Genomic DNA, 26,098 nt, shown 5'->3' on the forward strand with positions numbered 1-26,098 from the left:
GGGCTTTGCCGAACATAAGGAAAGGAACCTATCTCGGAAGGCGAGTATCCGCCAGTCAGCCCCGCAGGTCGCGAGCGGAGGGGCGTGGCCTCCGGCAGCGAGTCCCAGACACCCTCGGCCCCCGTGGAGTGGGCGGGGCCCGCGGGCGTGGGCGGGGCGAACGGTGTCAGCGGCTGAGCCGGATGCGGGCGGTGCCGCGGCCGCCGCGGCCCTGGGGATGGGCGGAGCCCCCGCCGCCAGTGCTGGTGGCCGCTGCGAGCGGCCGCCTTTGCTCCCGCGCGTCGCTGCTTCTCAGGGCGGCGGTATGCTGGGTAAAGGGGTAGTCGGCGGTGGCGGCGGCACCAAGGCGCCGAAGCCCTCCTTCGTGTCATACGTGCGCCCAGAGGTGAGGAGGCGCCGCGCGGGCGGGGCGTCGGGCAGGAGCGGCCGGGGCGAGGGGCGCCGGGAGCCCCTTCCCTGCCGCTGGAAGGGCCGCGAGCGCTTCCTGCCGGTGTCCGGGAGGGAAGCCGGGCAGGGTGAGATCCCCAGGGGCGCGCTGGGCCTCCCCGCCGACCCGGGTGGGGATCTCCCGGCGCAGGCAGGCAGGTGCCCGAGTGAGGGCCCGGCTCTCTGGCGACCAGGTGAAGGGGCCCGAGACGGGGAGGTACTGTGGCCCTCAAGCTCCTGGCTACAGTGGAGGGGAGCTGGGGTTTGGGGCACCGCGGGAGGGGAAGGGTTGGAAGGGTCTGGACCCCCGTGGGGACCTGCCCAGAGCCTGCAGTCCGGGTGGGTCTGCCCTGCCCTTGGAATTTCTCAGCGAGCGTGTAGAGCTTGCTTATCTTAGCAGCTTGCTTCTGAGTGCTATTTGATGCCGCTGGTGGGATACCGTGCACTGCCTCCCGCCTCCCATCAGCACTGCAGGGAGAAAATGTGTGTCGGTCCCAGCCTCAGTCAGTCTCTGCCTCTCCTTGTGAATTCTCCGTCGCTTCTTCCCGCTTTCGTTTCACCCCTCACCATCACCCTTTCGACGTCCTCCAGGAGTTTACTGTCAGGTTCATTCATTCATTCAGAAAATATTTTTTCAACTCCTATTCAGTGCCAGGCACTGTTCTAAACTGGGGTATACATCAGTGAACAAAACAAAGATCCCTGTTGTTCTGGATCTTATCTGAGGGAGAGAGGAGTAAACGACAGATAAAATACATAAAAGTAAATGATATGGCGTATTAGAAGTTGAAAAGTATCACGGGAAAAGAAAAGACCCCTCTTTCCTCCTTGTACAGTGGCATTTGAGCAAAGACTTGGAGGATGCTTGGGATCTGAGGTACAGGGGGAGCGAAGAGTCTGGAGTGTTGGAGGGGCATCAAGGAAGCCGGACCTGCAGAATCCGGTGGGGGAAGGGGAGAGTTAAAGAACAGGAGGTTAGAGAGGTTACAACTTGTAGGTCATGCTGAGGGCTTCTTGAGCAATAGCTCCCAATCCGAATACCTAATTAGATGTGTTTTCATTTTGGATTTCTCCAGGTTTTTTCCTGCTCCTCTCTCAGCCCTTTAATTAGCCCTGTGCAGGCACACTAGCAGACTCTTGTGCTGTCTTTCCACTTGGGTAAAGCAAAGGCAGGTGGGCTATGGATGGGCGGTCTTGATCTGGGACTGCTTCTCTAAGACCACCTGTGGCCCAAAGCCTTTGCATATCTATCTTTAAATTCAAATGCGTCTTTCTTTCAGTGGAGTGGACTTATTTTTAGCCCTAATTTTAAAATAAAAACCACTTCCTTTGTAAATGCTTGATAAGGAGTCAGGGTCATCTTGAGTTTTCAACAGGCTCCCCTTATGTGTGGAGGGCAAGTCATGTGGTCATTTTCTCTTTGTGTCTTTTTTTTTTTTGTCTTTTGTCTTTGTTGTTGTTGTTGTTGCTATTTCTTGGGCCGCTCCCGCGGCATATGGAGGTTCCCAGGCTAGGGGTTGAATCGGAGCTGTAGCCACCGGCCTACGCCAGAGCCACAGCAACGCGGGATCCGAGCCGCCTCTGCAACCTACACCACAGCTCACGGCAACGCCGGATCGTTAACCCACTGAGCAAGGGCAGGGACCGAACCCGCAACCTCATGGTTCCTAGTCGGATTCGTCAACCACTGCGCCACGACGGGAACTCCTATGTCTTTTTTTTTTTGATTGAGCCCTGGTTGAAGTACAACTGATCTTTTAACCTTTCCTCTTCAGTGAGATTAAGCTATAAGTGGAAAGTCTTCTGAAATGTGGCCAGAGTTCAAGAATGTTCAAATTTTTTATCCACCAAGGGCACATGTTGTAATTAGACATGTTTTCCCTCTTTGCCCACAGCACCTGATATATTTCCTTTGAGGAATAATTAGGGAAGGGGAAGGGTTCAGCCCCAGCATAAGCCCAAAGTGGTCACATCTTTCAGATCCTTAAAGTTGGCAGTTTTGTTATCGTGCAATAAAACACTACTGTGTAGACACTATCATTCTTTGTTGAAATCTGTCTCTCAGAATAGTTACTAACAGAGGGTAAGGCTCTGACCTAAATTGTAGATGATTTTTAGAAGATAAGGGAATGAGGGAGTGAAAAGGCAGTTTGTTTTTAAGTACAGCACAGCTTTCGCTAGGTATTACATTATTAGAAATGCGTGTGTGTGGCTTCATCGTGTAGCCTATGTGCCTCTGAGAGCCTTGGGTGGAGTAAACTTCTCTTGGCTCAGTTAATAGGAGTCCTACGGACACTTTTCTGAAGCCTGTCATTCTGCTGTTTTCTATTCCTTTGCCTCAGAGTGCCTTCACCTTTACTGCCTCTTGTGTGTTTTCCTTTCATTTACTTCTTCATATGCCCTTTGCTTTTGTTAGCTGGGAAGTCACAATTTCTCAGACACCTTTTTCATGGTAGATCACTGAGCTACCAGAACAAGCTTCACACCTTCATGGTGTAAAGTGCCTTGTGCCTGGTGGTGAACTTGTTCTTGGCTGATCAGATCTTGGAAGGTTCAGCAGCAGCTGCATTCTGTATGCCGAAGAGGCTATCAAGGGTCAGCACTTAACTGTTAAAAACAGAAGGCTTAACTGGGTCAAGTATTTGAACGTGACGCTTTTAAACGTGATGGCTTTTTTCCCCCCCTGTAATCAGAAAGGATTGGCATTGGACAGCCTAAAATGAGGGTAGGAGTTACCTTCACCTGTTAAAATTGGATCTCTGCCACAGTAACTTGGCTCTTGTGTCATTGATTCTCCTAAATCAGTGAACGTGAAAGTTAAAAAAAATCCCCAGCTGTATTTTAGGATTTTTGGTCATGTTTTATAAACTCTGCCTGGAGGGCTGTGGCAGTAAATTCTGTAGATGGGAAGCCCATGGTTCTGGAAGCTGAGGTGAACAGGAGGGAAAGAACTGGGTGTATCTTGGTGGTACCTGATGCTAGTACCTAAAAACATCTCAGCATCTCCACCCTGGCTCAGCCCCAGGCACAAGGTGCAAAGGATGTCTGTGCAGGGAACCCAGGGTGCTGGTCCGTGTTTCAAGGAGGTTATAGTTTGAGTACCAGATCCACTTTTCTTGTTAAATAAAACACCTGTGTGAATTATTATTTCAGCGGTCATAAGGGTTCATTGTAGAAAAACCAGACAACAGAGATAAGCAATTTTTTTACAAAAAAGTTATAAGCTTGTCAATAACAGGCGTTTCAAGTTAGACCCCTTTTCTAATTAATAGAAACACAGTGTAATGGGGAAATGTTTAGTAACACGAAGAGCCCAAGAAAGTAGTGTGGCTTTTAAAAGGTTTTCTAGTTAGTCACTTTCTCTGGTGCCGAATGACAATTCTGATTCTTTAAGACTAGCAGTTCTCTGCTCGGTTACCTTTAAATCGCAAGCACTGGTTTGGTAATTCATAGCGGTTAGAAATGCTTCGTGTTTGTACCTGGTGGCTTAAAAATAAAGGGCCCTTAGGTGATCCTAAGAGAAAGTTCTGATTTTGTTTTGTTTTACCTCCCCCCCCCCTTTTAGGGCCACACCCACAGCATATGGACGTTTTCAGGCTAGGAATTGAATCAGAGCTGCAGCTGCCAGCCTGTGCCACAGCCACAGCAATGTAGGATTTGAGCTGTGTCTGCCACCTACGTCACAGCTCACGGCAATGCCAGATCCTTAACCCACTGAGCAATGCCAGGGATCGAACCTGCGTCCTCATGGATACTAGTTGGATTCATTACTACTGAACTATGACGGGAACTCTGAGAAAGTTCTGATTTAATAAGAACTGGTTCCATTGTGATAAGGGAGCTGAATAAAAGCTTCAGGCTACTCTTGTGTTTTTCTCTGAAACTAAGACCAGGGAAAATTTGGCTTTTAGAGTCTGCTGTAACTAAATACATTCTAGAGTACCTGATATCACTTATTTCTCAGTGAACATATGTCCTATATAATATAATTTGCTGGCTGTGAGAGGTCTTGGTCTCAGTTTTAAGTCTAAAAATTATTATACTGTATGACACTGTATAAACTATTTAATGCCTTTATGCATGAGCATCTTATACATAAAATTGAATTATGTGCCCATATTTGTGTGATAGTCCAACTATGGTTAAAGTGTACTTTCTAGTAGAGTCTAGGTCAGTGTTTGCCTTGAATGTGCTAGTAATAGTTACTAATTACTTAATTGTGGATTTTTAGATTTGGAAGAGAATTGAAAGATGATCCACTGCACCACTGTGTTCTTCCTCTGTTCTGCGGATGTGGAAGTGAGGCCCTGGGGGGTTTATTGTCCTGCCCAGGGGTACAGTATTATTGCAGAACAGAGTTAAGAACTGTCTTCTGAGGCCAGCAGTGCCGGTGGTGAAGCCAGACCCAAAGGAGCTCAGGAAGGTTTGTTGTTTTTTTTTTGCCTTTTTTTAGGGCCGAACCCACAGCATATGGAGGTTCCCAGGCTAGGGGTCCAGTCGGAGCTGTAGCCTCTGGCCTACACCACAGCCACAGCAACACTGGATCCCAGCTGCGTCTTCGACTTACACCACAGCTCATAGCAACGCTGGATCCTTAACCCACTGAGCAAGGCCAGGGATCGAACCCGCATCCTCATGGATGCTAGTTGGGTTGGTTAACCGCTGAGCCACGATGGAAGCTCCAGGGAAGCTTTTGTGTAGATGTGGGGAGAAAAGGCAAGGAGAAATGTGAAGATTGAGAAGTGTCCAAAAGAAAAATCCAGATTTGAGAGCTGACTTTTTTTTCCTTGATCCTTATTTACAGCCATTTCTTTTGGTGAGGAGAAGTGAACCTCTGCTCTTGTATTCTTCCCAGAGCTATGATGGAGGATATATATCAGAATGAAAAGAAAAAAAAGAAGAGAATTGACTGATATTCATTAGGCATTTCTGCCTAGGAGATGCTCACCTCATTTCTTCCTCAATGATCTGATGTGACTTGGTGGATACTACTGTTATCTCTCTTTTTTTCGTTTCTTGCTTGGAAAGTGAGACCCGGAGAGGTTAAGTACCTTGCTCAGGGTCACAGCTGGCCCGGGTTGGTCTGACTCCTGATCCATTCTCATCCCTGTCTTTGTGAGCGCAGGGAATCTTCTTAGTGAGACAGGCGTATAGGTCTGCCTGGGGTTTGTGCCTAGAGTGCTTTAACATTCCTGCTCTCCAGCAGCGGCTGCTTTCTTGGCTTTTGTTAGGTTATCCACCAGGGTACCGTGAGCAGATAGGGGGCTTGTTAGAGATAAAGCCAATTTGTTCAACAGATTCAGCACCTGCTAGAACCAGGCACTATTCTGGATGTTGGGGGATCCAAAGGTGAAATGATTGAGATTACTTTTTGGTGGAACACAATGGTATTGGGGTCCTACCTTTGGTGACTTTGTTGGATCAAGGACAAGAGGAGATTGGTTTATCCTAAAACAGACCTCCTTCCTCAGTCTTAGCAATACAAAATACCTTTTAAAGCAAAAACCTAGATCTGTTACTTTAAGACTGTAACTTTTTCTCCATCGCAAACTAATTTTTCAATGGCAGAATTTTCTCCTTAGCTTAGATGTCATTGAGAGTGATTTAACAGGCCATTAAAGGACATTAAAAGTTCTTCCAAAAGTGACCGCTTTCTTAGCTGTGGCTTTAGCCTGATCCTCCCAGAGCTTCCGCTTTTTCTCTCCTGCCTGTACTTCCTGCGGCATCTCCCTGGGTCCTGTCCAGCAGCACACAGCTTCTGCAGATGGAGCATCAGATGTCCTGAGGCTGTTGTCAGGCAGCACTTCCTGCGGCCCATCAAACAGTTGCCACATGGACAACCCCCGTCTTAGCTAGCCGCTCTTCTGCACCCTTCTTCCATCTCTGAGGTTAAAACCAGGGCTTGTTATCAAAGTCTTAGCTGTGGGGAGCCCATGGTTAGAAATGTTAAGTTCTAGATCCTTCTCTGAACATCCTCAACAGAATGTTTGATGTTCTTTGACTACTTCCACATGAATCCATCCTGTGTCACAGAGTGTTGTAGAGAGAACTTGATTTTTAGGGGTCAGAATTTTTTTATCACCATAAAAGATTTGTACCTTGTGTTTATGATAAAGACAGTATAATAAAGTTGCGGACTTTGGAAGTTAGAAAAATTTAAATTAGCCTTAATTATGCTAACATAACCAAAGCAATTATTTCCATTTTTTAGTATGTCCAGACTTTGTCCGTTTATGTCATAGGGTTGTGCTCATAATATGTGCAGAAGTTTATAGCCCGCCCAGTGCTTGTTAGGTACGAGGGTGGCACCGCTGATTCATTGTCGTAGAGGAGAAACTTTGTTTCTCCAGCAGTGAGCCTCCCTCAGTTTCTTAGCAAGTTAAGCTTGTGACTTCTGCTGTGCTTTTTTTTGAGACAAAGAACAACAGTGGGTTTGCAGTTTAATGAATCCTTCAAAATAAACCTCTTGAGGGATTTCTCTTGTGGTGTAGCAGGTTAAGGATGCGGCATTGTCACTGCAGTGGGCTCAGGTTGCTGCTGTGGTGAGAGTTTGATTCCTGGCCTGGGAACTTCTGTATGCTGCAGGTGTGGCCAAAAACAAATAAATCAATAAAATAAGCCTCTTGAAGTAGATTAGGAGGTAGGAGTGAACTGGAATAATTCTTATAACCTCTGAAGATTTTTTTGCTGCTTTGGAAGGAAGAAGAGAGTAGGTAGAAATGGAGGCCTCTAGGAGGGAGCAAAGCTGTCCAAGAGCTGGGAGGGCCTCAGGGCCTCCCCCTTCCCCTAGTGCCCTCTGTGTACCTGGAGTGTCACACCCCAAGGAAAGCCAGCACTTGTCATCTCTGTCGCTTGCTAGCTGTGCATGAGGCCAGTCTTTGAAGCCTCGGTCAAGCCTCAGATTTCTATTTGAAAAGTGGGAATAATAATTCCCATCTTACCTTGTAGGTGTATGTGGACATTTATGAATCTGAAATGTGATTATTCAGGCAAAGGGTAGCCTTCAGTAGATGTGGGCTAGTGTGGTTACTATTAATCAGAAGCACCTGGAGGGTTTCAGAAAGTACTTAATCATCAATCTTAGAACACAGAAATCTTTCCCAGCTAAGGTATTAATGAAAGTGGAATATTTAGTTGTTATGGTTGTTGCCATGGTATCATGCTAGAAAAGTGCACTGTGAGCTAAGTCTTTCTTAGAGTATTTTTTACTATCTCTGAAAGTTTCTTTTCCTCTTTTCTTTGTTCCTTTATATATTTGAGAATGACTTGATTATATTTACAATTGCAACCTAATGAGAACATTTAGTAGTAGACTTCTTTCACTGTTAACATTTGGCCTTTGACATTGTGCTAGATTCATTCTGTGGACTTACTATTTTACCTTTTCCTCCATTTCTGAGTCTCTCCATCCTAGGTCATATTTTATCACATCTGGTCAGTGATGTACTTAAGATATTAGTAAGTAAAAGAAAATTACCTCTTGGAGTAATTTTTCTCTTTACCTACTTTAAAGGCAGTTGCCTGACCGTGCTGTTTTGATGTTATATATAAATGCTTTTCCCTCCTGTGCCCCTTGGTCATTCTTTGTAGACCTGGCTGGTGGACATCCTTTCAGAGGTGGCATTTAAGCCCTCACTTGTTTGCTTTGAGAGAATAGTGGGGCTTCAGCCAGGAGAAGAGCAGGGCTTGTGTATGGAAGCCATGGCCCCAGCGGTGAAATATTTTGAAGTCTACCTTTCCTTTGCGACAGATCACCAACCCTTGATTCAGGTAGTGGTCCTGGGCTTCTGCTGCTGGATTTTTGCTTTTGTGTTTCCTGAGAGGGTTTTTTGAGATTCCTGTGAATACTTTTGAAGGAAATAATACCAGTGTTTTGGATGAAAAAAATTTCACTTTTCCTACCCTTTCTCTATACATAAAATTGAATTCTGGTTTTGCTTTAATCCCTTGAGAGCCACTTCCCAGTGTGACTTTACCTCTCTGAGCCTCCCTTTCCTGGCCTATCATGTTGGATGCCCATCTTCCTAGCAGGCTTTTTTTTTTTGGCCATACCTGCTGCATGTGGAAGTTCCCAGAGCAGGGATCGAGCCCAGGTGGCAGTTGCTCCCTGCACCATAGCTGCAGCAAGGCTAGATCCTTAACCCACTGTGCCACAAGGGGACTTCCCCTAGAGGCTTATTTATTTTGAGCATGAGAAGAAATACCACGGATAGCCAGTTCAGGACCTGACACATGGCAGATACTCAATAGCTGCCAGATACTGTTATTATAATAATAACTTGAATGGGAAGAATTACAGAGTGCATAGCTACCATTTGCTAAGCACCGTTAGAATTAGGAGTGAAAGACAGGCAGTCTGCACTCAGGAGGTGCACATTCTGCTGGAGAGATGGTGAGTCGACAGATGGCCGTGATGCGCGGAGGTAGGTGCTGCCTGTGGCTGAGGGAGGCGTGCACGGATGCTTTGAGAGTGGCGCAGAGGAGGGCCACTGCGGCAGCATCTGGCTTCCTGGGAAGGCTGCGTGGGACTTGGAAAGGGCGGCTCTGCAGTGGGCTGGTGTGCAGAGGAGGAGGGTGATGCCATGGGCAGGCAGGAGGGACAGCTAGGTTGTAGGCGTGTGGAGACCAGGTGGTTGGAGCATCTGTCCTCATCCCTTATGTAAGGTGTGTGCTGGGGTGCAAGTGAGGCAAGTCTTGCAGAGTTGAATCCAGGGCCCTGCGGGGACATGCAGGTCCTTTCTTCCTTTCTGTGGGTGCTACTTTCCAGGTCAGCCTGGCTCTTGGTGAGCCTGCAGGCAGCCCCTTGTGCTCAAATACCATGGGAAAGCTACTGCCCAAGGCTTTGAGCTTCTTGCCAGCTACTTGGCTGACCTAGTATTTACACAGCAGTTCTGGAGGGGGACCAGGAGGGGAGACACAGAAGGCAGCACCACGTGTTTCTGCAGCTGCTATTGGCCCATCAGTGAGCTTCCATGGCAAGACTGGCCACCCCGCAAAGTTCTCCTCTGGTGCAGTGGGCTAAGGATCTGGTGTTGTCAGTGCAGCGGCTCAGGTCGCTGCTGTGGTGCAGGTTTCATCCCTGGCCCGGGAACTTCCGAAAGCCATGGGTGTGGCCAAAATAAAAATAAAAAAGACTTGACCGCCCCATGACTGCCTGCGACGTCTTTCTTCCAGTGCTTGTACACTTTCTAGCACTGCCCTCTTCACGTTGCATGTAGCATGGAGGTTAGGAGTGTGCCTTTGGATTAGAGCTTTGCCACTTGCTATAGAGATTTAGGCTGCATGTGTAACTTCTCTGAGCCTCAGTTTCCCAGTCTGTGAAATGGGAATGAAAGTAATACTATCTAGCCCATAAGACTGTTGTTTGTCTTAAGTGAGGCCATCCATGGAAAGCTGCCAACACACTACAACTTGGTGTGTAGTAAACACTCGTGAAATGTTAACTGCCGTGGTTGCGGTTACTCTTCACTCCAGAAGCTACAGTGTGTGTGTGTTCATTGCTTGGGCCACCAGAGCAGGTTCCGGTCATGGCCAAGATGACCTGTATTCCCTTCCAGCATTGTTCTTCCCTTGCACTCTTAGAGGCTTGTGTCTGGAGCCAGGTGTACCAGCCCTCTTGTCAGACCTGCTGCACCCACAGTGTGTGAGTTTCCAGCTTGTGCAGTTCTCTTTTCCACTGAGTTATTTCATGGATTCCCTCTCCGTCCTCCTAGAGCAGTATCTTCCCTTGTCTCAAGGCTTCCAGAAGGACCTGGAGTTTGGGTAGCATGTTAGCTCCTGTGCCTTACCTCCCATTCAGCTCCACTTCTCTCCTTCTAGCTGCTGCCAGTGACCACCTCTCTCCCCAGTCACGTGGGGTACAAGCCAGTCACAGTCCCCAGAGTGCCCTTTGAGGGAAGCCTTTGTGGTGGTCTGTCTGTATTTGCATTGCCACTCTTCCAGCATCTCCTCTAGTGCCTGGTACCACTGACCACAACTGCTTATCTGGTCTCTCCACCTGCCACTGCTACCTTCTGCACCCCCGCTTCCCCACACACCCTCACATCATGGCTGGGCCCCTTTTGTCTTTTTGTTTTTTTGGTAGGGCCACACCCGAAGTGTATGGAAGTTCCCAGGCTAGGGGTTGAATTGGACCTGTAGCTGCCAGCCTATGCCACAGCAACGCTGGATCCCAGCTGCGTCTACAACCTACACCATAGCTCACAGCAACACTGGATCCTTAACCCACTGAGTGAGGCCAGGGATTGAACCTGAGTCCTCATGGATACTAGTTGGGTTCTTTAATCACTGAGCCACAACAGGAACTCCATGGCTGGGCCCCTTTTGGATGTAGCCTTCATGTGTCAGTTTCTTATTTGCATTCTTGATGCCCCCTGCCTCTTCCACTGGTCCAATTCTTAACACACTTCCCAGGCTCACTCCAGGTTTCGCCTGCTTCTGGTTTGTTGAAAGAGCAGCAGCTTGGATTTGGGAACCAAGGCTCTGGCCGTTTCTTTTCTGCGTGTCCTTGAGGGAGCCCCTTTACCTTTTTGGGTCTCATTTCCTGATTTATAGAGTTGGATTAGGCAAGTATTTTGGTTTTTATTTTTATTTTTTATTGTTGACATACAATATTAGTTCAAGTGTACAGCAAAGGGAATATTTTAGATATATATATGTGTGTGTGTGTGTGTGTGTGTGTATACACATATCCATTCTTTTTCCCACATAGGTAGGTGTTTTTAAACATATTTTGTGCAAGGACACACCATCCCAAGTCCTGCTTTAGAGATTCAGATATGACCCAGGGGTGGGGAAGGGTGTGTGTGTGTGTGTAGGAACCTGCATTTTTTCCCATTAACTGTGATCTCTTTTTTCAGCCTCTTTTGGGAACTGCTATTTCAAATGAAATCTTAGGGGAAATCCCCAAATAGAGAACAGAAGAGAGAGAGTGAGAGGTACAGTGTGGAAAGCACCAGACCAGGCAGTACGGAAGGCTTTTTACTGTAGGCTCTTTTTGTTCTCAAGGCTTTCCTGCTAACTGTCATCCTCCTTTCTTTTTTGTCTGTGATACAGGCTGCCTATAGCTGTAGATTCTTGGTGATGCCATGAGTGTTTATTCTCTACTTTGTGTATAATTGCGCTATGTCTGTGGCTTTTATTTCCCCAGCAGAACTGTATGCTCCTTGAGTGCAGGGCTGTAGTGCTGGCTACTCACTGTGGCCTTGGTGGGTCTCCAGGTAGCTTCAGAGAGGGCTGAATAACTGTGGCCCAGGACCATCCTGGTGAGGGCTTCAATAGGTAGCTAGTGGGAGCCTTCCTCAGAGGTTTTTATTTCTCCTGCAGAGTCATTTGGGGTGTTGATGTTGAGAACCACGTGAGGCGCTTCAATATGATCACTGACGGTACTATTGGTCCTTGTGCCCTAGGAGTCAGTTTGGCATGAGGTGCTTTGCCTAAAAAATATTCTCTTTTGTTGTCATCCTGGCACCTAGTTTGGTAAATTGGTGACTTGCATGGATGCCTGAAGCCCAGCTCTTTCCCATGATGTGTCTCCAGAGGCCCTTTGCTTCAAGCAAGCAGACCTTCTTTGCTGGAATTGAGCCAGCTCTTCAGTGAGTTCAGATCTGTGGGTTCTGAGGCTTACACTGCTACATGGGTCTTACCATTTCCTTTCTAGCTTGAGTTTCCTACTAGAGAGAATGCGATAGTGTTTGGATTATTTAGAAGCCTGGAGAATGCCTGGTAAGAGTGATCCTTGCTCAGAAGCATGAGTAATCTTTCCACTTCTGTTCAATAAGTGATGATCATTCAGAACAGGTGAGGGCTTTGCTTTGGGTCTTCGTGAGCAGTTACTTTTTTCCTCCTCACTCCCACCCGCCCCAAACTGAGGTTAGGGAAAAAAGCAGTAGATCTAAACATGAGAGAAAGGATTTGAATGGACACATGAGTGAGTACTGCTTAACTGTTGGGGTAAGAGCACTGTGGAAGGTTGTTGCCTATTTTCCCTGTCCTGGAGACTCATTACAGTTGAAGGGACACTCGATGGCATTACTTTGTAATAGGAAAAATGTTTAAGATTGTCTGCCTAGGGCTAGGGGTTGAGTTATAGGGAGAATGGGGAGTGACTGTTAATGGGTACAGGGTGCCTTTTGGGGATCATGAAAATGGTCCGAAATTGACTGTGGTAAATGGTTGTACAATTTTGCAAGTATACTAATAAACACCATTCCTTTGTGTGTGTGTGTGTGTGTGTGTGTATATATATATATATATTTTTTTTTTTTTTTCTTTTTCTAGGGCCACAGCCGTGGCATATGGAGGTTCCCAGGCCAGGAGTCTAATTGGAGCTGTAGCCTCCGACCTACCACCACAGTTCATGGCAACACCAGATCCTTAACCCATTGAGCAAGGCCAGGAATCAAACCCGCAACCTCATGGTTCCTAGTCGGATTCATTAACCACTGAGCCATGATGGGAACTCCTTTTTTTTTTTTTTCCGTCTTTTTGCCTTTTCTAGGACTGCTTCCTCAGCAAATGGAGAGTCCCAGGCTAGAGGTCTAATTGGAGCTGTAGCCACCGGGCTATGCCAGAGCCAAAGCAACGATCCGAGTCGTGTCTGTGACCTACACCACAGTTCACGGCGACACCGGATCCTTAACCTGCTGAGCGAGGCCAGGGATCGAACCCTCAACCTCATGGTTCCTAGTCAGATTCGTTAACCACTAAGCCATGACGGGAACACCTTCCTTTGAATAATTTAAATGGTTGAATTGGGAGTTCCCTAGTGGCCTGGTGGTTAAGGATTTGGCATTGTCACTGTTGTGGTTTGGGTTTGATCCCTGGCCCAGGAATTTCCACATGCCATGGGTGCAGTCAAAATAAATAAATAAATGAATGAATTGTACAGTATGTGAGTTGGGTCTTAAAGCTTTTACAGAAACACAGTTTGCGAATCAGAAGGACTAAACTTGGTGTCAGAAGTCCTGAGAATGAGTTATGGCTTTACCACCTATTTAGCCTTGTGAGCCTAGGTATGTTATTTAACCTCTTGGAGCTTTATTGGCCTACCTGTAAAGTGGGGATGAAAATTCCTTATAGGATTGTTGTCAAGACAAATGACCTAGAACATGTGAAATTGGACATAGTAAAACCTCCAGCAAATTATATATTTATGTGTTTAAGTTAGGCATATATTTTTGTGGATAATAGATGCTTAGTCTGAAAGGCTCTTAAGAGTTCCCAACTCACCCTGTGAAATGAACACTTATTGTGGCTGAGAACTGATTTGCATGATGAGTTAATAGCAGAGTCCTTAAAGACCAGGTCCCGAACCGCCCCATGTCTGTGGTCTGTTACGTGGAGTCCAGACAGTTTGCCTCTTACTGCATGTCTGCTCCCCCAGCTTCAGATGCTGCTGTCTTGCTTTATTGTCAGAGTAATTGTTGCTTGGATGGACTGCCAAGGCAGTGTATGGTTAGTAGAGTTGAGCTGTGGTCAGACTCTCAGAGGAATATGAGCCTGCTGATCAGGCTGGCTCAGAAGGGAGCGAAAGCTCTCTCTGGTCAGGAGCAGGGAACCAGGAGCTCCCCTTGTGGCTCAGCAGTAATGAACCCGACTAGTATCCACGAGGGATGTGGGTTTGATCCCTGGCCTCGCTCAGTGGGTTAGGGATCCAGTGTTGCCGTGAGTTGTGGTGGTGTTCAAAGATGTGGCTGGAATCTGATGTTGCTGTGGCTGTGGTGTAGGCCAGCAGCTGCCACTCTGATTCAACCCCTAGCCTGGGAGTTTCCATATGCTGCAGGTGTGGCCCTAAAAAGCTAAAAAAAAAAAAAGGGCAGGGAACCAGCAGCCCTGGGACCAGCTCCAGGAAACAAATTCTATTTTGATTTCTCTAGCTTCCTACCTAGACCTGGACAGGGAATGGATTCATTTCGTCTCTATCCTCAGTGAAAAGGCAATTGTTTTCTTTTGAAGTATAGTTGATGTACAATATTATGTAAGTTACAGGTATACAGTATAATGATTCACAGTATTAGGTAGTAATTTTTAAAAGTGCTGTTTCTTTTCTTTTTTTTTTTTTTTTTACTCTTTAGAGCCACACTTGCGGCATGTGGAGGTTCCTAGGCTAGGGGTCTAATCGGAGCTCCAGCTGTCAGCCTACACCAGAGCCACAGCAACGCAGGATCCGAGCCGCGGCTGGGACCTACACCACAGCTCACAGCAACACCGGATCCTTGACCCAGGGATCAAACTGGCAACCTCACGCTTCCTAGTTGGATTCATTTCCGCTGCGCCACAACGGGAACTCCAAAGCACTGTTTCTTTAATCTCTCAAGAACTATGTTTAGGATTAAAAAATACAAGAATTATTTGTCTCTTGGTATATTTTCATTTATGCGTGCTTTCAGGAGACTATTATTGACAGTTCACTATTTTTCAGGAAGTGTATGCTGGGCGTTGACACTAAAAATGTATAAAGGTACAGCCTCAGCCCTGAATTCATGTCATTGGTTTGGGATACAGACAAGATAAGAGACTATTCCATACAAGAAAGCTTTGCAGGAGTTCCCATCGTGGCTCAGTGGTTAACGAATCCCACTAGGAACCATGAGGACGCCAGTTTGATCCCTGGCCTTGCTCAGTGGGTTAAGGATCTGGCATTGCCATGAGCTGTGGTGTAGGTCACAGATTAGGCTCGGATCTGGCATTGCTGTGGCGTAGGCCGGGCAGCTACAGCTCTGATTCGACCCCTAGCTTGGGAACCTCCATATGCTGTGGGAGCAGCCCCAGAAATGGCAAAGAAGACCAAAAAAAAAAAAAAAAGCATTGCAGAGGACTTGAACTCTGTGGACAGTGGGTTAGACAGTGAGTTGGATGGGCAGAGCTGGGGGATAGTGGCTTGGGTGCGCCCTGTGGGTGCACTGGGGGCTAGATGGAGGCAGCACGATCATAACACAGGAGTGTGCGAGATGAGGGTGGCCTGAAGAAAGGGCAGCAGCAGAGATGGAGCGGCGTGGACAGAATCTGCAGCTGTTAAGAAAGCAGAGCGGACAGGATTATGAGAGGCAGGGGATAGTGGAGAATGACAGCTGGGTGGATGGCGGGGCCAGAGTCCCGAGGAGGACAGCAGGTTTGGAGAGGGTCAGTGGGGAAGTGATGGGCTGACTTAGAGGTATGAATTTGGAGGATCTGGGGACATTCCAATGCCGGAGGCCTGGAGGCCCTGTGGGTGTCCACATCTGGAGCTCTGAAGAGACAGCTGGAGCAGAGAGCCATTTGAGGGGTGGGTGGTCATCAGCATATGTTGTTGGAGAGCTCCTCCAAGGAATGGAGGTCCCATGAGGAAAAGAGAGGACCCTGCCCAGAGGGGAGATGAGGAAGGGCAGCTGGACAGGGTGTTGGTCATTTTCCCCGGAATGCGTTTCTGCTGATTTTCACGTTTCCATCTGAGTGACACTTCCTGGGGGGAGCAGTCTTTTTTTTGACCCTCTCTGAATGTGGTTGGGTGTTTCTGCTGTGTTTCCATCGAGGCCTGCTCTCCTCAGAGTAGCACTGCACACACGGCTTTATGCTGTGGTCAGAACCCCATGTGCTCTGGGGCGTTAGGGGCTGTGTGTATTCATGCCTGCATTTGCTGTGCTGGTGCAGCAGGTGCATAAGAAATGACAGTTCAGTCAATGATCGAGTGTGTGAAAGGCGTGGGGGAGGAGACAGTGTCCCCGGGGAGGATGTGGTCAGCGGGCAGAGGCAGGTTTATTGTAGTAAAGAGCACGGCTCTAGGCCGGCAAACCCAGGTTCAGGTCTCACTTCACTTAGCCTTGGTCAGCTTCATTTTCCTCCTCTATAAAATGGGAACAGTAGTGGACTTAGGAGTTGTGAGGATTAAATGAGATGATGCGTAGGGAGAGAACCTTCTGCAGGTGTCTCATATTGTGCTGATTATCCAGTATTCCAGTTATTATTTTTTATTTGTCTAACTGTTGTGAGGGCAGAAGTCTTTTTTTTGTTGTTGCTGTTTTGCCTTTTCTTGAGCCGCTCCCGTGGCATGTGGAGGTTCCCAGGCTAGGGGTCGAATCGGAGCTGTACCCACTGGCCTATGCCAGAGCCACAGCAACGCCGGATCCGAGCTGCATCTGCAACCCACACCACAGCTCACAGCAATGCCGGATCCTTAACCCACTGAGCAAGGGCAGGGATCGAACCCGCAACCTCATGGTTCCTAGTTGGATTCGTTAACCACTGCGCCACAACGGGAACTCCTTTTTTTTTTTTTTTTTTTAAGTGGAAGTGAGTTTTATTTTTAATTTTTTGGCTCTGCCAGCAGCATGTGGAAATTCCCAGGCCAGGGATTGAACCTGTGCCCCAATAGCAACCCAATCCGATACAGTGACACTGTCAGATCCTTAACCCGCCGAGCTACAAAAAACTCTGAGTTTTGATTTGTTTTGTTTTGTTTTTTTAATGGCAATAGCTGACCTTTATTTTATTTTTATTTTTTTAATTTTTTTGGCCTAGGCATGATGTGGGATCTTAGTTCCCAGATCAGGAATTGAATCCATGCCACCCAAATGTTGAAAGCACTGAGCCCTAGCCACTAGACTACCAGGAAACTTTGTTTTTGTTTTTGTTTGTTTGTTTTAGGGCTGCACTTGTGGCGTATGGAAGTTCCCAGGCTAGGTGTTGAATCAGAGCTGTAGCTACCAGCCTATGTCACAGCCACAACAAATCAGGATCTAAGCTGCGTCTGCCACCTACACCAAAGCTTATGGCAACACTGGATCCTTAACCCACTGATTGGGGCCAGGGATTGAACCCGAATCCTCATGGATACCTGTTGGGCTCATTACCACTGAGCCACAGTGGAACCTGCCTGATAAATCAATTCTTATTCATCTTTTTATCCTGGGCATTTGGTATTTAGGGTACTAGGGAGCTGTTTGTTGAAATGAATTGGTATCTGTTGGAGATGAATCATCTTGCAACTCTGAGTAACCAGACATATAACTTGAGTGTTGACCTACTGGTTTCACTGCATGGGCTCTTTGGAACCCTGAGCTTTGGGCCACTCCTTCTCAGAAACAGTTCGGAGGCATCAGATTGACCCCTTTTAATTGCTGGGCCAGCTGTTTGGTGTAGGTTCCAGTGCGTGTGTCTCCCTTGGGCCACAAGCTTGCTGGAGAATTGATGGCAGTTCCAATCTTGTCTGGCACAGACGTGGCCAGAACAGGAGTGCTTCTGGCTCCTCACTGGACAAGTTTCTTGGATGAGGTGGGGGTAGCAGCAGCTGCGTGTCCTGGGAATTGTTGATACTTGCCATGGGAGCAGGAACAGATGTAGCTTCTTTTGATCTGTGGGGGTAAAATGTACAGAGTCTGGAAGACTTGCTATTTGTGCCCTTATCCTCTTTTTAAATTAAAAAGTAGCCATACCATTGGAGTAAATGTTGAAATAAGGAATTAACCAAAAAACCCTAACCGTGATCTTGCCACTCTGGCAGAACCACACTCCATCTGTGTTCACACCACTGTTCTAACTGAATTCAGCCCCCTCGTATACCCTAGTTTTGAAAACTTGGACATTGAAAACTTGTGGCCAGTGCCAGTAGCCTTTGCTGTGCTTTTGTTGAAAATTTACATCATTTTCAAATGAGTTTCTTTTTAGGCCTCTTGCAAAGAAAAGTCTGTCGTCATAACTAGCAGAACCAGTTTTGCTTGACTGTTAAAGAACTGTACTTTTTCTACCTTCTCTTCTTACACATTGAACTTGATACTTAATTGGGGTCAGTAAGGAATTTTATCCCACGTGTCATAGCTCTGGAAGTAAGATTGTGACCCTTTGCTGATGGGGCAGCTGGGCAGGGAGTGTCAGCATTGCAGGATAGTGGGATAGAAGGAACAGAGGGTTAAGGGAGACTCTGGGACTTTCACTGAGGCCATAGTGACCCAGGTGACAGTTAAGAAGCTCCCACCGCTCTGGAGAACAAGGGATCGTGCAGGTAGCTGTCCCTGGGCTGATGCAGGCCCATCTATGGCTCTTGCTCTCCTGCAGTTCTTACAGGACAGGCTTTACAACTTCCAGTCTTTCCAGATTAATACCACATACATGACAGTCTCGAATGGAATGTCCTTTACAGTATGATGAGAGCATTTGGTGATGCTGCCATATTAATGCCTAAGCCTAGATAATGTCTCTTAATCTCCCATATGTTCTTTGGTCCCTGCTGGGTGCAGTGTTTTTAAAACCTCTCATTACTTAAAGCCGTTCTTAATTAAATTACTCAGTGAAATCTTTTGAGCACTTATTGTTTGCAAGGTCTGTACTGGATTCTGGGGCAACATGGCGAGCAAAAAACCAGAGAGAGGACCCGCCCTCAAAGGGTGTATAGATTGCTGGGGAGCTAGACTTAAATAATTACATAAATAGACATGAAATTGCACTTGTGCCAAGTGCTAGGTGGGAGAGCTACATGGGGCTGTGAGAACCTGGTAACAGAGAAGGCCTCCCCGAGGAAATGATCCTTGTCGTGAGATCTGATGGATACACAAAGTTCACAAGGCAAAGAGGGAAAGGAGAAGCATTCTAAGCAGAAGGAACGTGCACCCAGGATGGGAAGGAGCTCGGCAGTGTGGCTGGCATTCAGACTGAGAGGAGGATGGTTAGACAAGTGGGTGGGGGCCAGACTGTGCAGGGCATCATAGGCTTTATTAAGTCGTCGCCCTCATCTCACCAGTGATCCAAAGCAGACAGTGTTCTGAGAGGATCACTGCTGCTTTTGGGCGGAGTATGGGTTCAAAAGAGGCAGATGTGGGTAGAGCAGTTGGGAAGCTGTTGCAGTGGTCCAGGTGGGACATGATAGCTTGGACTAGGATGGTGCTGGTGGAGATGAGGGAGGAGCATGGGTTCTAGGTCTGTAACAGGCAGTGTTGACAGAATTTGGTGATAGATTGGGTATAAGCGTGAAGGAGAAAGAGGTGTAAGGGCGGAGACTCTTAGGATGACCTCTAGGCTGTGTGCACATGAAGGGAAGCTCCGGGCAGCCCAGAATGTGCATAGCAGTGTTATTTGTGGTTGGAGCCTTTCCCAGAGTGTGGTACATCAGTAGGTTCCCACTGAACTCTCGAGTCTTAGGCCTTGGAGGACCCAGTGGAGTAAGTCGTTAAGAGGTGATTTCTTAGCTGGTGTTGACGAAGCCTGCAGATTCTTCCCCACAGAGGCAGCCGCTGCTCCAGGGAGTAGATACGTTTTGTTTTTTTTCTTTTTTTCTTTCAGCCTCTGCCTCTCCATAGCACCTTTAGGCTTTTTTGCTGGGCTTTTTCAGTGATCCATGCGTCCCCTACCTCCTTGCTGTGAGGATTCAATGAGTTGATAAGTATAAAGCCCTTTAACAATGGCTGGCACCTAAGGCTCAGGAAATGTTGTCGTTCCCCTCTTGCCTCAGTAATGGCTGGCCCTTGAGAGTAGCCACCTTGGCACTCACAGAGTGGACACTTGTGATTTCTGCAGTCCACAGGCAACCCCTGAGTCACGATGCAGTTATTTGTGATGTCAGAAAGGAAAAGATTGTATTTATTCATCCAATTGTAAAGGTCAAGTTGGACAGCCTTTAATCACTCATCCAATAAATTTGCCCAGGAAGACAATAGCTTATACGCTTTGAGAACTCAGCGTGATCAAGAGTAGGATGTCCTCATGGGAATTTCATCATGTCCCCTAACCCATTGTAAGTCCTCTGTCCAGCCTCAGCGCATCCAGACCTGGGCTGTATCCTTATTGTTAACCTCTTCCCCTCTCCTCCATTCGGCTGTGTCCATTCTCCCCAGAGCAACCCAAATGATGGGTGTTACAACGCTTTTTCTCGAGAACTTTGTAATATTCTCTCCCTATTTGTTAGTTATTTCTGTGTTTTTCTTGTGGATGTCAAAAAGCTATTATAAAAATACAGCGGTGGAGGGACACAGCTGGTGAGTGCCCTCCGTGCTGACCTCCCTCTCCCCTCCTCCCAAGCAGAGAGCCTCCCCAATTAAAAGGCGAAATTCCCCCCCCCCCTTTTTTGGTCTTTTTAGGGCCCCACCAGCAGCATGTGGAGGTTCCCAGGCTAGGGGTCAATTCAGAGCTGCAGCTGCCGGCCTACATTACAGCCATAGCAACTCGGGATCTGAGCCAAGTCTGTGACCTACACTGCAGCTCATGGCAACTCCAGATCCTTAACCCGCTGAGCGAGGCCAAGGATTGAACCCGCAACCTCATGGTTCCTAGTTGGATTGTTTCCACTGCTCCATTACGGGAACTTCCTAAATGCACTTTTTTTGAGGAGAACTTTTCTTTATGATTCCTCTTTGAACACCCTGATGTATTGGAGCCCTTTAGGTTATTTTCTTCCTAGGACTGGTGTATAGTTTGATTTGGGAGCAGGGGCAAAGGGGAGGGTTGGTGGTAGGGGTGATGGTACTTATTTTTTCCTTGAGTTGATTATCTGTAAGAATTGATAGTGAATGTTTATAATTTTTTTGAAATGTTGCCAGAGGCAGGTTAGATACTAGTGATGAGTGCCTGCAGTGTGGCTCCTTACAGTTCAGTGATCAAGTGCTTGCTTAAACAGGTTTTTAATCTCAATTTGTCACTAACTTTCACAACTTAATCTACTTTGAATAAATCCAGTAGCCGAGGAAGCTTTCCTTTTGTATGGCTTGGCCTGAGCAGTCCCTCCTTTGAATGTTGTGTTCTCATAAGAAAGCCATTAGTTTACCCTTTGGGTCTTTCTTGTAGTAGGTTCAGAGTACTTTCTATTGGAGAAGAAAAAGACACCATATGACCAGACCTAAGTCATCGTGGGCTTGTAGAAGACAAATCCTATTAATAGAGAAATGCCATTTCTTTTTCCATGACTTCAGATATTCCTGTGTAGTCACAGTCTTATGGAATTAGGGCCAACCTGGCTATTGCTAACTGCCAGAGCTTCTGATCCACAGAAAAAAGAATTGGGAAGCCTCCCGAGTGGCATTTTATTTAGTTTATTGAGGGAAACAGGATTAAGAGAAAAGTAGAAATTACTCTACTTGTGACAAAATCTTGAATAATTGCAACCCTCAAGTAGTATATTTGAATTCTTTGTTTAGTCATCAAAGGAAAAGAAGAAAGAAAGGAGTCAAGAGGCAATATGGGGAGTTCCCGTCGTGGCACAGCAGAAACGAGTCTGACTAGGAACTATGAGGTTGCGGGTTTGATCCTTGGCCTTGCTCAGTGGGTTGAGGATCTGGCATTGCCGCAAGCTGTGGTGTAAGTCAAAGACACGGCTCGGATCTGCTGTGGCTGTGATGAAGGCTGGCAACTGTAGCCCCAATTAGACCTCTAGCCTAGAACCTCCATATGCCAAGGGTTCAGCCCTAAAGAGACAGAAAGACAAAAATAAATAAATAAATAAAGAGGCAGCACAGAAGCAGCAGCACAGTTAATGCTCTCAGACAGTTGTAACAACTCCCATCTACTGAATATGTCTGCCAGACGTTTACACCCATTTCTCTTTAGATCCTCATGTTAGGCAGTATTGTTTGCATTTACATTGGAGGAAACTGAAGCTCCATCAGGTTAAGTGACAGGTCCAAAGGCATATCTGTAGGTACCAGGGCTGACTTTGGACTATGTGTTATTTCCGTTTTTAGTACAGGCACAGAGAGATGTTTGGAGAAACAAAGGGAAAGACTAGTAGTACTATGGTAGAGACACAGCTCTCTGCTTTAAAAGAAGGTAAATTTTGTTCTAAGATACACTTGGATTTCCTCCCAGTGTGTAGATGAGAATGCATTTCCCCCTTGGATTTTCTATTTTAGCGGAGAAAACAGAGTATTAAGTGTCTGCTTTAGAGCAATAGAGTGACTTGGAGGAAATAAAATGTTTGTGTATGTCTCTTTAGCACTTGGTGCCAGATGTGATTGAAAGAAACTGTTTTGGAACCTTTAGGGATGTTATGTTGCCATTTGGAATTTGCCCTTCTGGCTGGATGAAATTAGACTGAGAATAACAACTTGGGTTTTGACTCAAAGCCCTTGTAAGCAATGAGGTTGATGTGAACATTTACAAGCATTTTGGCCTATGAGAGATTCATTGCAGGGACCCCCACGCCATTCTTTTCAAGGTTAGTGATCCTTTGGCAGGCCCTTCCCTTTCGCTGCCTTTGCCGAGATGCCCTAAATCTATCACACTTTTAAGATGTGCATCCTGAGTGTGAACTTGGTCAAAAACTAGAGAAAATACTTTTTGAGGACCAGTGGAATGAAAACAACCAGGCTGCTTTGCAGCCTCTCAGCAGATTCTCAGGAGTGTAGCTGACGTTAGCTTTCACGTGCTTTTGTCCTGTCCATGGCAAATCCTTGTACAGTGCAGTACGGTTCTCTTAAGGGAATTTTTCTAAATTTGTTCTAATCAGTTTTGTAACAGGAGACTGATTTTCTGCTCTACGAAATGGATGTGATGACTCTTTTTTCTTTTGTGGTAGGAAACTGGGGACTGTGTCTGTTGGAACGAGTACACAGCTGCAAGGAATGTGGGCTGTGGAGTTAGTCAGGGCTTGGGCTTGGTCAGTAACTTATTTTCTCCTATAAAAGGGAAGTTCCTGAGCCTCTTTAAGCCTCAGTTTCTTCATCTGTAAAATGGAGCTAATACCAGTCCTAGACCGGTCATGAGGATTAATGAGATGCTAATGAAGAGTACTTAGCTGGCACCTCATAGAGCTTAATAAATGCGGGCTGTTATCATGACAGTTAAAAGCATGCAGTTGAGATGGAAGCTGGGACTGATGGCCAGCTTGCGGAGGGCTTTGATCCCTGTGTGCAAAGTTGGCCACATCTGGTTTGACTGCTCAGAAGTCTTTCACTTTGTGATTTTCGACAGTGTCCTGAATAGCCGAGCTTGCTGCCTGGTCTGTGTTTTGGCAAAGTAAAGTCTTGTTAGAATTCCTTAAGTGGCATTGAGAGCAGAGGCTCCCATGCACTGGATGATTAGAGTCCCTTTTCCTGGCCACAGCGGCTGTATCTCACTGTGCTGTTCTGGCCTCTCCTTTCCCGTCCACAGTGCTGAAGGAAGTCTGATGAATAGCAGCAGCTATAGTAGGAAGTCAAGCACTGTTAAGAATCGTGGTGGTTTTTCTGTCACCCCCTCCAGTGATGAAATTCCCACACTCTTTGTGAGATGTGTGGCTCCTCCATGCCTTAGCTGCTTAGTGGGTTTTCCCTTTTCTTAGATCAGTTTCTGGTCAGTAACTTGTTGCCAGTATCAGACTGTATTTAATATTATTTTAGGGAAGACGAGTCCCTACTTTTAAAAGGAAAAATGTGGAGTTCCCGTTGTGGTGCAGAGGAAACGAATATGACTAGGAACCATGAGGTTGTGGGTTCGATCCCTGGCCTCGTGCAGTGGATTAAGGGTCTGGCATCGCTGTGAGCTGTGGTGTAGGCCAGTGGCAACAGCTCCGATTAGCCTGGGACTCTCCACTTGCCGTGGGTGCAGCCCTAAAAAGACAAAAGACAAAAAAAAAGAAAAAAAAAAAAAAAAGAAAAATGTGTACTAAGCTTGTGGGGCATTTGACAAGGATGAAGGTGAGTGGGGAAAGATCTCCATTCCTTCCCTTTTTTCCCCTTAGGAAATGCTTCTAACAGATTTCATTTTCATCCCTTTGAGAACATGGTGCCATGTTGTGACAGAGTGCTTGAGACAGGAGGGGGCAGGAGTCCTCCTTTGTCCATTTCTTGTGAGGGAATGCCCCCAAAGTCCCAGCCTCCTTTGCGGGCACCAATACTCAGGCTCACTGCACTATCATGATTTTGATCTCGGGCAGGCAATGCAACTCTTGATTCCATTCTTTTGCATGGGGCACTAAGTCCTGGACACTTGTCTGAGATCCTCCTGGTATGGTAGCCCTGTAGGCTAGGGCCCACCCAGGTTCCTGAATGAGTCCTGTGCTTTTACCTGAAAGACATTGGAGATAGGAAGTAACCACGTGCTTAGTTCACTCCTCTGCTTAAAATCCTTCATTTGCTCCCCATTGCTCACAGGATAAAGCCCAGTCTCCTCAAAATGGTCTACAAGCACACTACCCGCCAGCCCTGTTTCTTGCCTCTCTTGTGCAATTACTTGCATCTGTGTTTTTGCACCTTCTCTTCCTTTCCTCCTCTCTCTGCTGGACCCTCTTTTGAACTCCTGCACGTTCCTTATGAGCCACTTCTCTGGAAGCACTTGCTGGAACAGTCTCCCCACTCCCCTCCTCCCTCTGTTGGCCCCCTACAGAGTTAGGTCCCTCCTTTTGTGCTCCCATAGCCCCACATCAAAGCCTTTGTCATAGCATCCATCTTTTTGCATATGGTCGTGCAAGCGTGTTAGTATTGTCTGTCCTCCCCCCTGCACTCTGCGCACCTCTTGACCTAGCACTTGTGGGGATTCATTTAAATTATCTTCGTTTCTTTTTCTTTTTTCCCTTTTGGCTTATAAATAAAAATTCAAAGTTATTTACTCTTCTATCCATCCCATGAGCATCCATCCAGTTGCCTGTCAACTAGTAAGGTGCATGACTGCTGTTCATAAATGCTCTTGAAATGTTCGGGATAATAGAACATCTGCCTTTGCTTAAAACTTGTTCCATGCCTTCTAGCCAACTCCTCTCTTCACACCTTTATACAAAATGTCCCCCAAATCTGCACCCAAGCAAGCCATCCATGGATAAAAACAGAAGTATAGCAGGTTCCAGACATGTCAGAGACCCAAGTCCACCTCCTCAAGTTTCAGCTAGTTCTGCCTAGCACCTTTCTGCCCATAGATACAGCACTGAGCTTGTGCTTTTGGATCTGGGAAGTAACAGTTTCATGTAAACTTAGGTGCAACTCTATGTTCTCTAAACCACCACTTTGTGCGTCTTGGTTAGAATAATGGTAGTAGCAATTCTTGTCATCCTCACAGTCAAGAGTAGCAAATAAAATGTCATCATTGTGCTATCTTTGTTTCTTGTAAACCTCCTGCTCCTTTTCCGTGTACGAACCTTAATTATCTTTAGAAGCCTAGTGTCCTCTGCTTTTTTGTATATATGTATATGTGTGTATACATATGTGTGTGTACACAAATGACAGAACTAAGATGATGTGGGGGCGTTTTGTTTTTTAAGTCAGTTTTTGCTTTTTTTTTTTTTTTTTTTTAACCTGGTGTGTGGGAACTGGTAGGGCAGGGCGTAGTATGCACCTCTGTACCCAGAGAGGTTGTGTAGGGTGGTGGGGGTAGCAGCCAAGGAAAGCCTTCAGGGAGGTTTTAGCAGTTGAATAACGGTGAAATCCTATGAGACTTTACAGCTCGGAGGCCTCATCTGTCCTCACCCCATCTAAAACCCACACACTTGAGGGGCGGATGCTAGATTGTCTAGCACTTGACTCTTCCCTGCCAGTCTTACTTTTGTGAGATGGTGACTGTGATGTTGGTCCCTCATCCTATGGCCCTGGATAATTGTACGGTGATGTGTTGCATGATACCTGTCATTTGTGGTTTCTCTGTTGTTAGTGTAGTTGACCTAAGTCAGTATCCTTCGTGATAATCAGCAGAACCACGGTAGCTAATTTTTGCTAACCAGGGGATCCATTATGAAGATACAGGTGTGATTCATTGAACTGTGGGCCAGAGGCCTGTCGGGGCCTGGCCAGAGCCCAGAAAGCCATGG

General features: G+C 46.7%; 1 protein-coding gene across 2 annotated transcripts in view; it reads left to right on the forward strand.

The window, feature by feature from the left end:
- The first annotated feature begins 200 nt into the window (after positions 1–200).
- MTMR12 (myotubularin related protein 12) overlaps positions 201–26,098 on the forward strand; it is a 75,283-nt gene continuing 49,385 nt past the window's right edge. The window contains exon 1 of one of the 2 annotated variants that reach the window (XM_047767540.1): positions 201–385. In XM_047767540.1, the coding sequence (XP_047623496.1) occupies positions 218–385 (168 nt within the window). In that variant the 5' untranslated portion in view covers positions 201–217. The remainder of the gene's footprint in view (positions 386–26,098) is intronic. The other variant, XM_047767549.1, reaches the window with a different exon arrangement.

The sequence above is a fragment of the Phacochoerus africanus genome, chromosome 1 (assembly GCF_016906955.1).
Source record: "Phacochoerus africanus isolate WHEZ1 chromosome 1, ROS_Pafr_v1, whole genome shotgun sequence".
Lineage (NCBI taxonomy): Eukaryota > Metazoa > Chordata > Mammalia > Artiodactyla > Suidae > Phacochoerus > Phacochoerus africanus.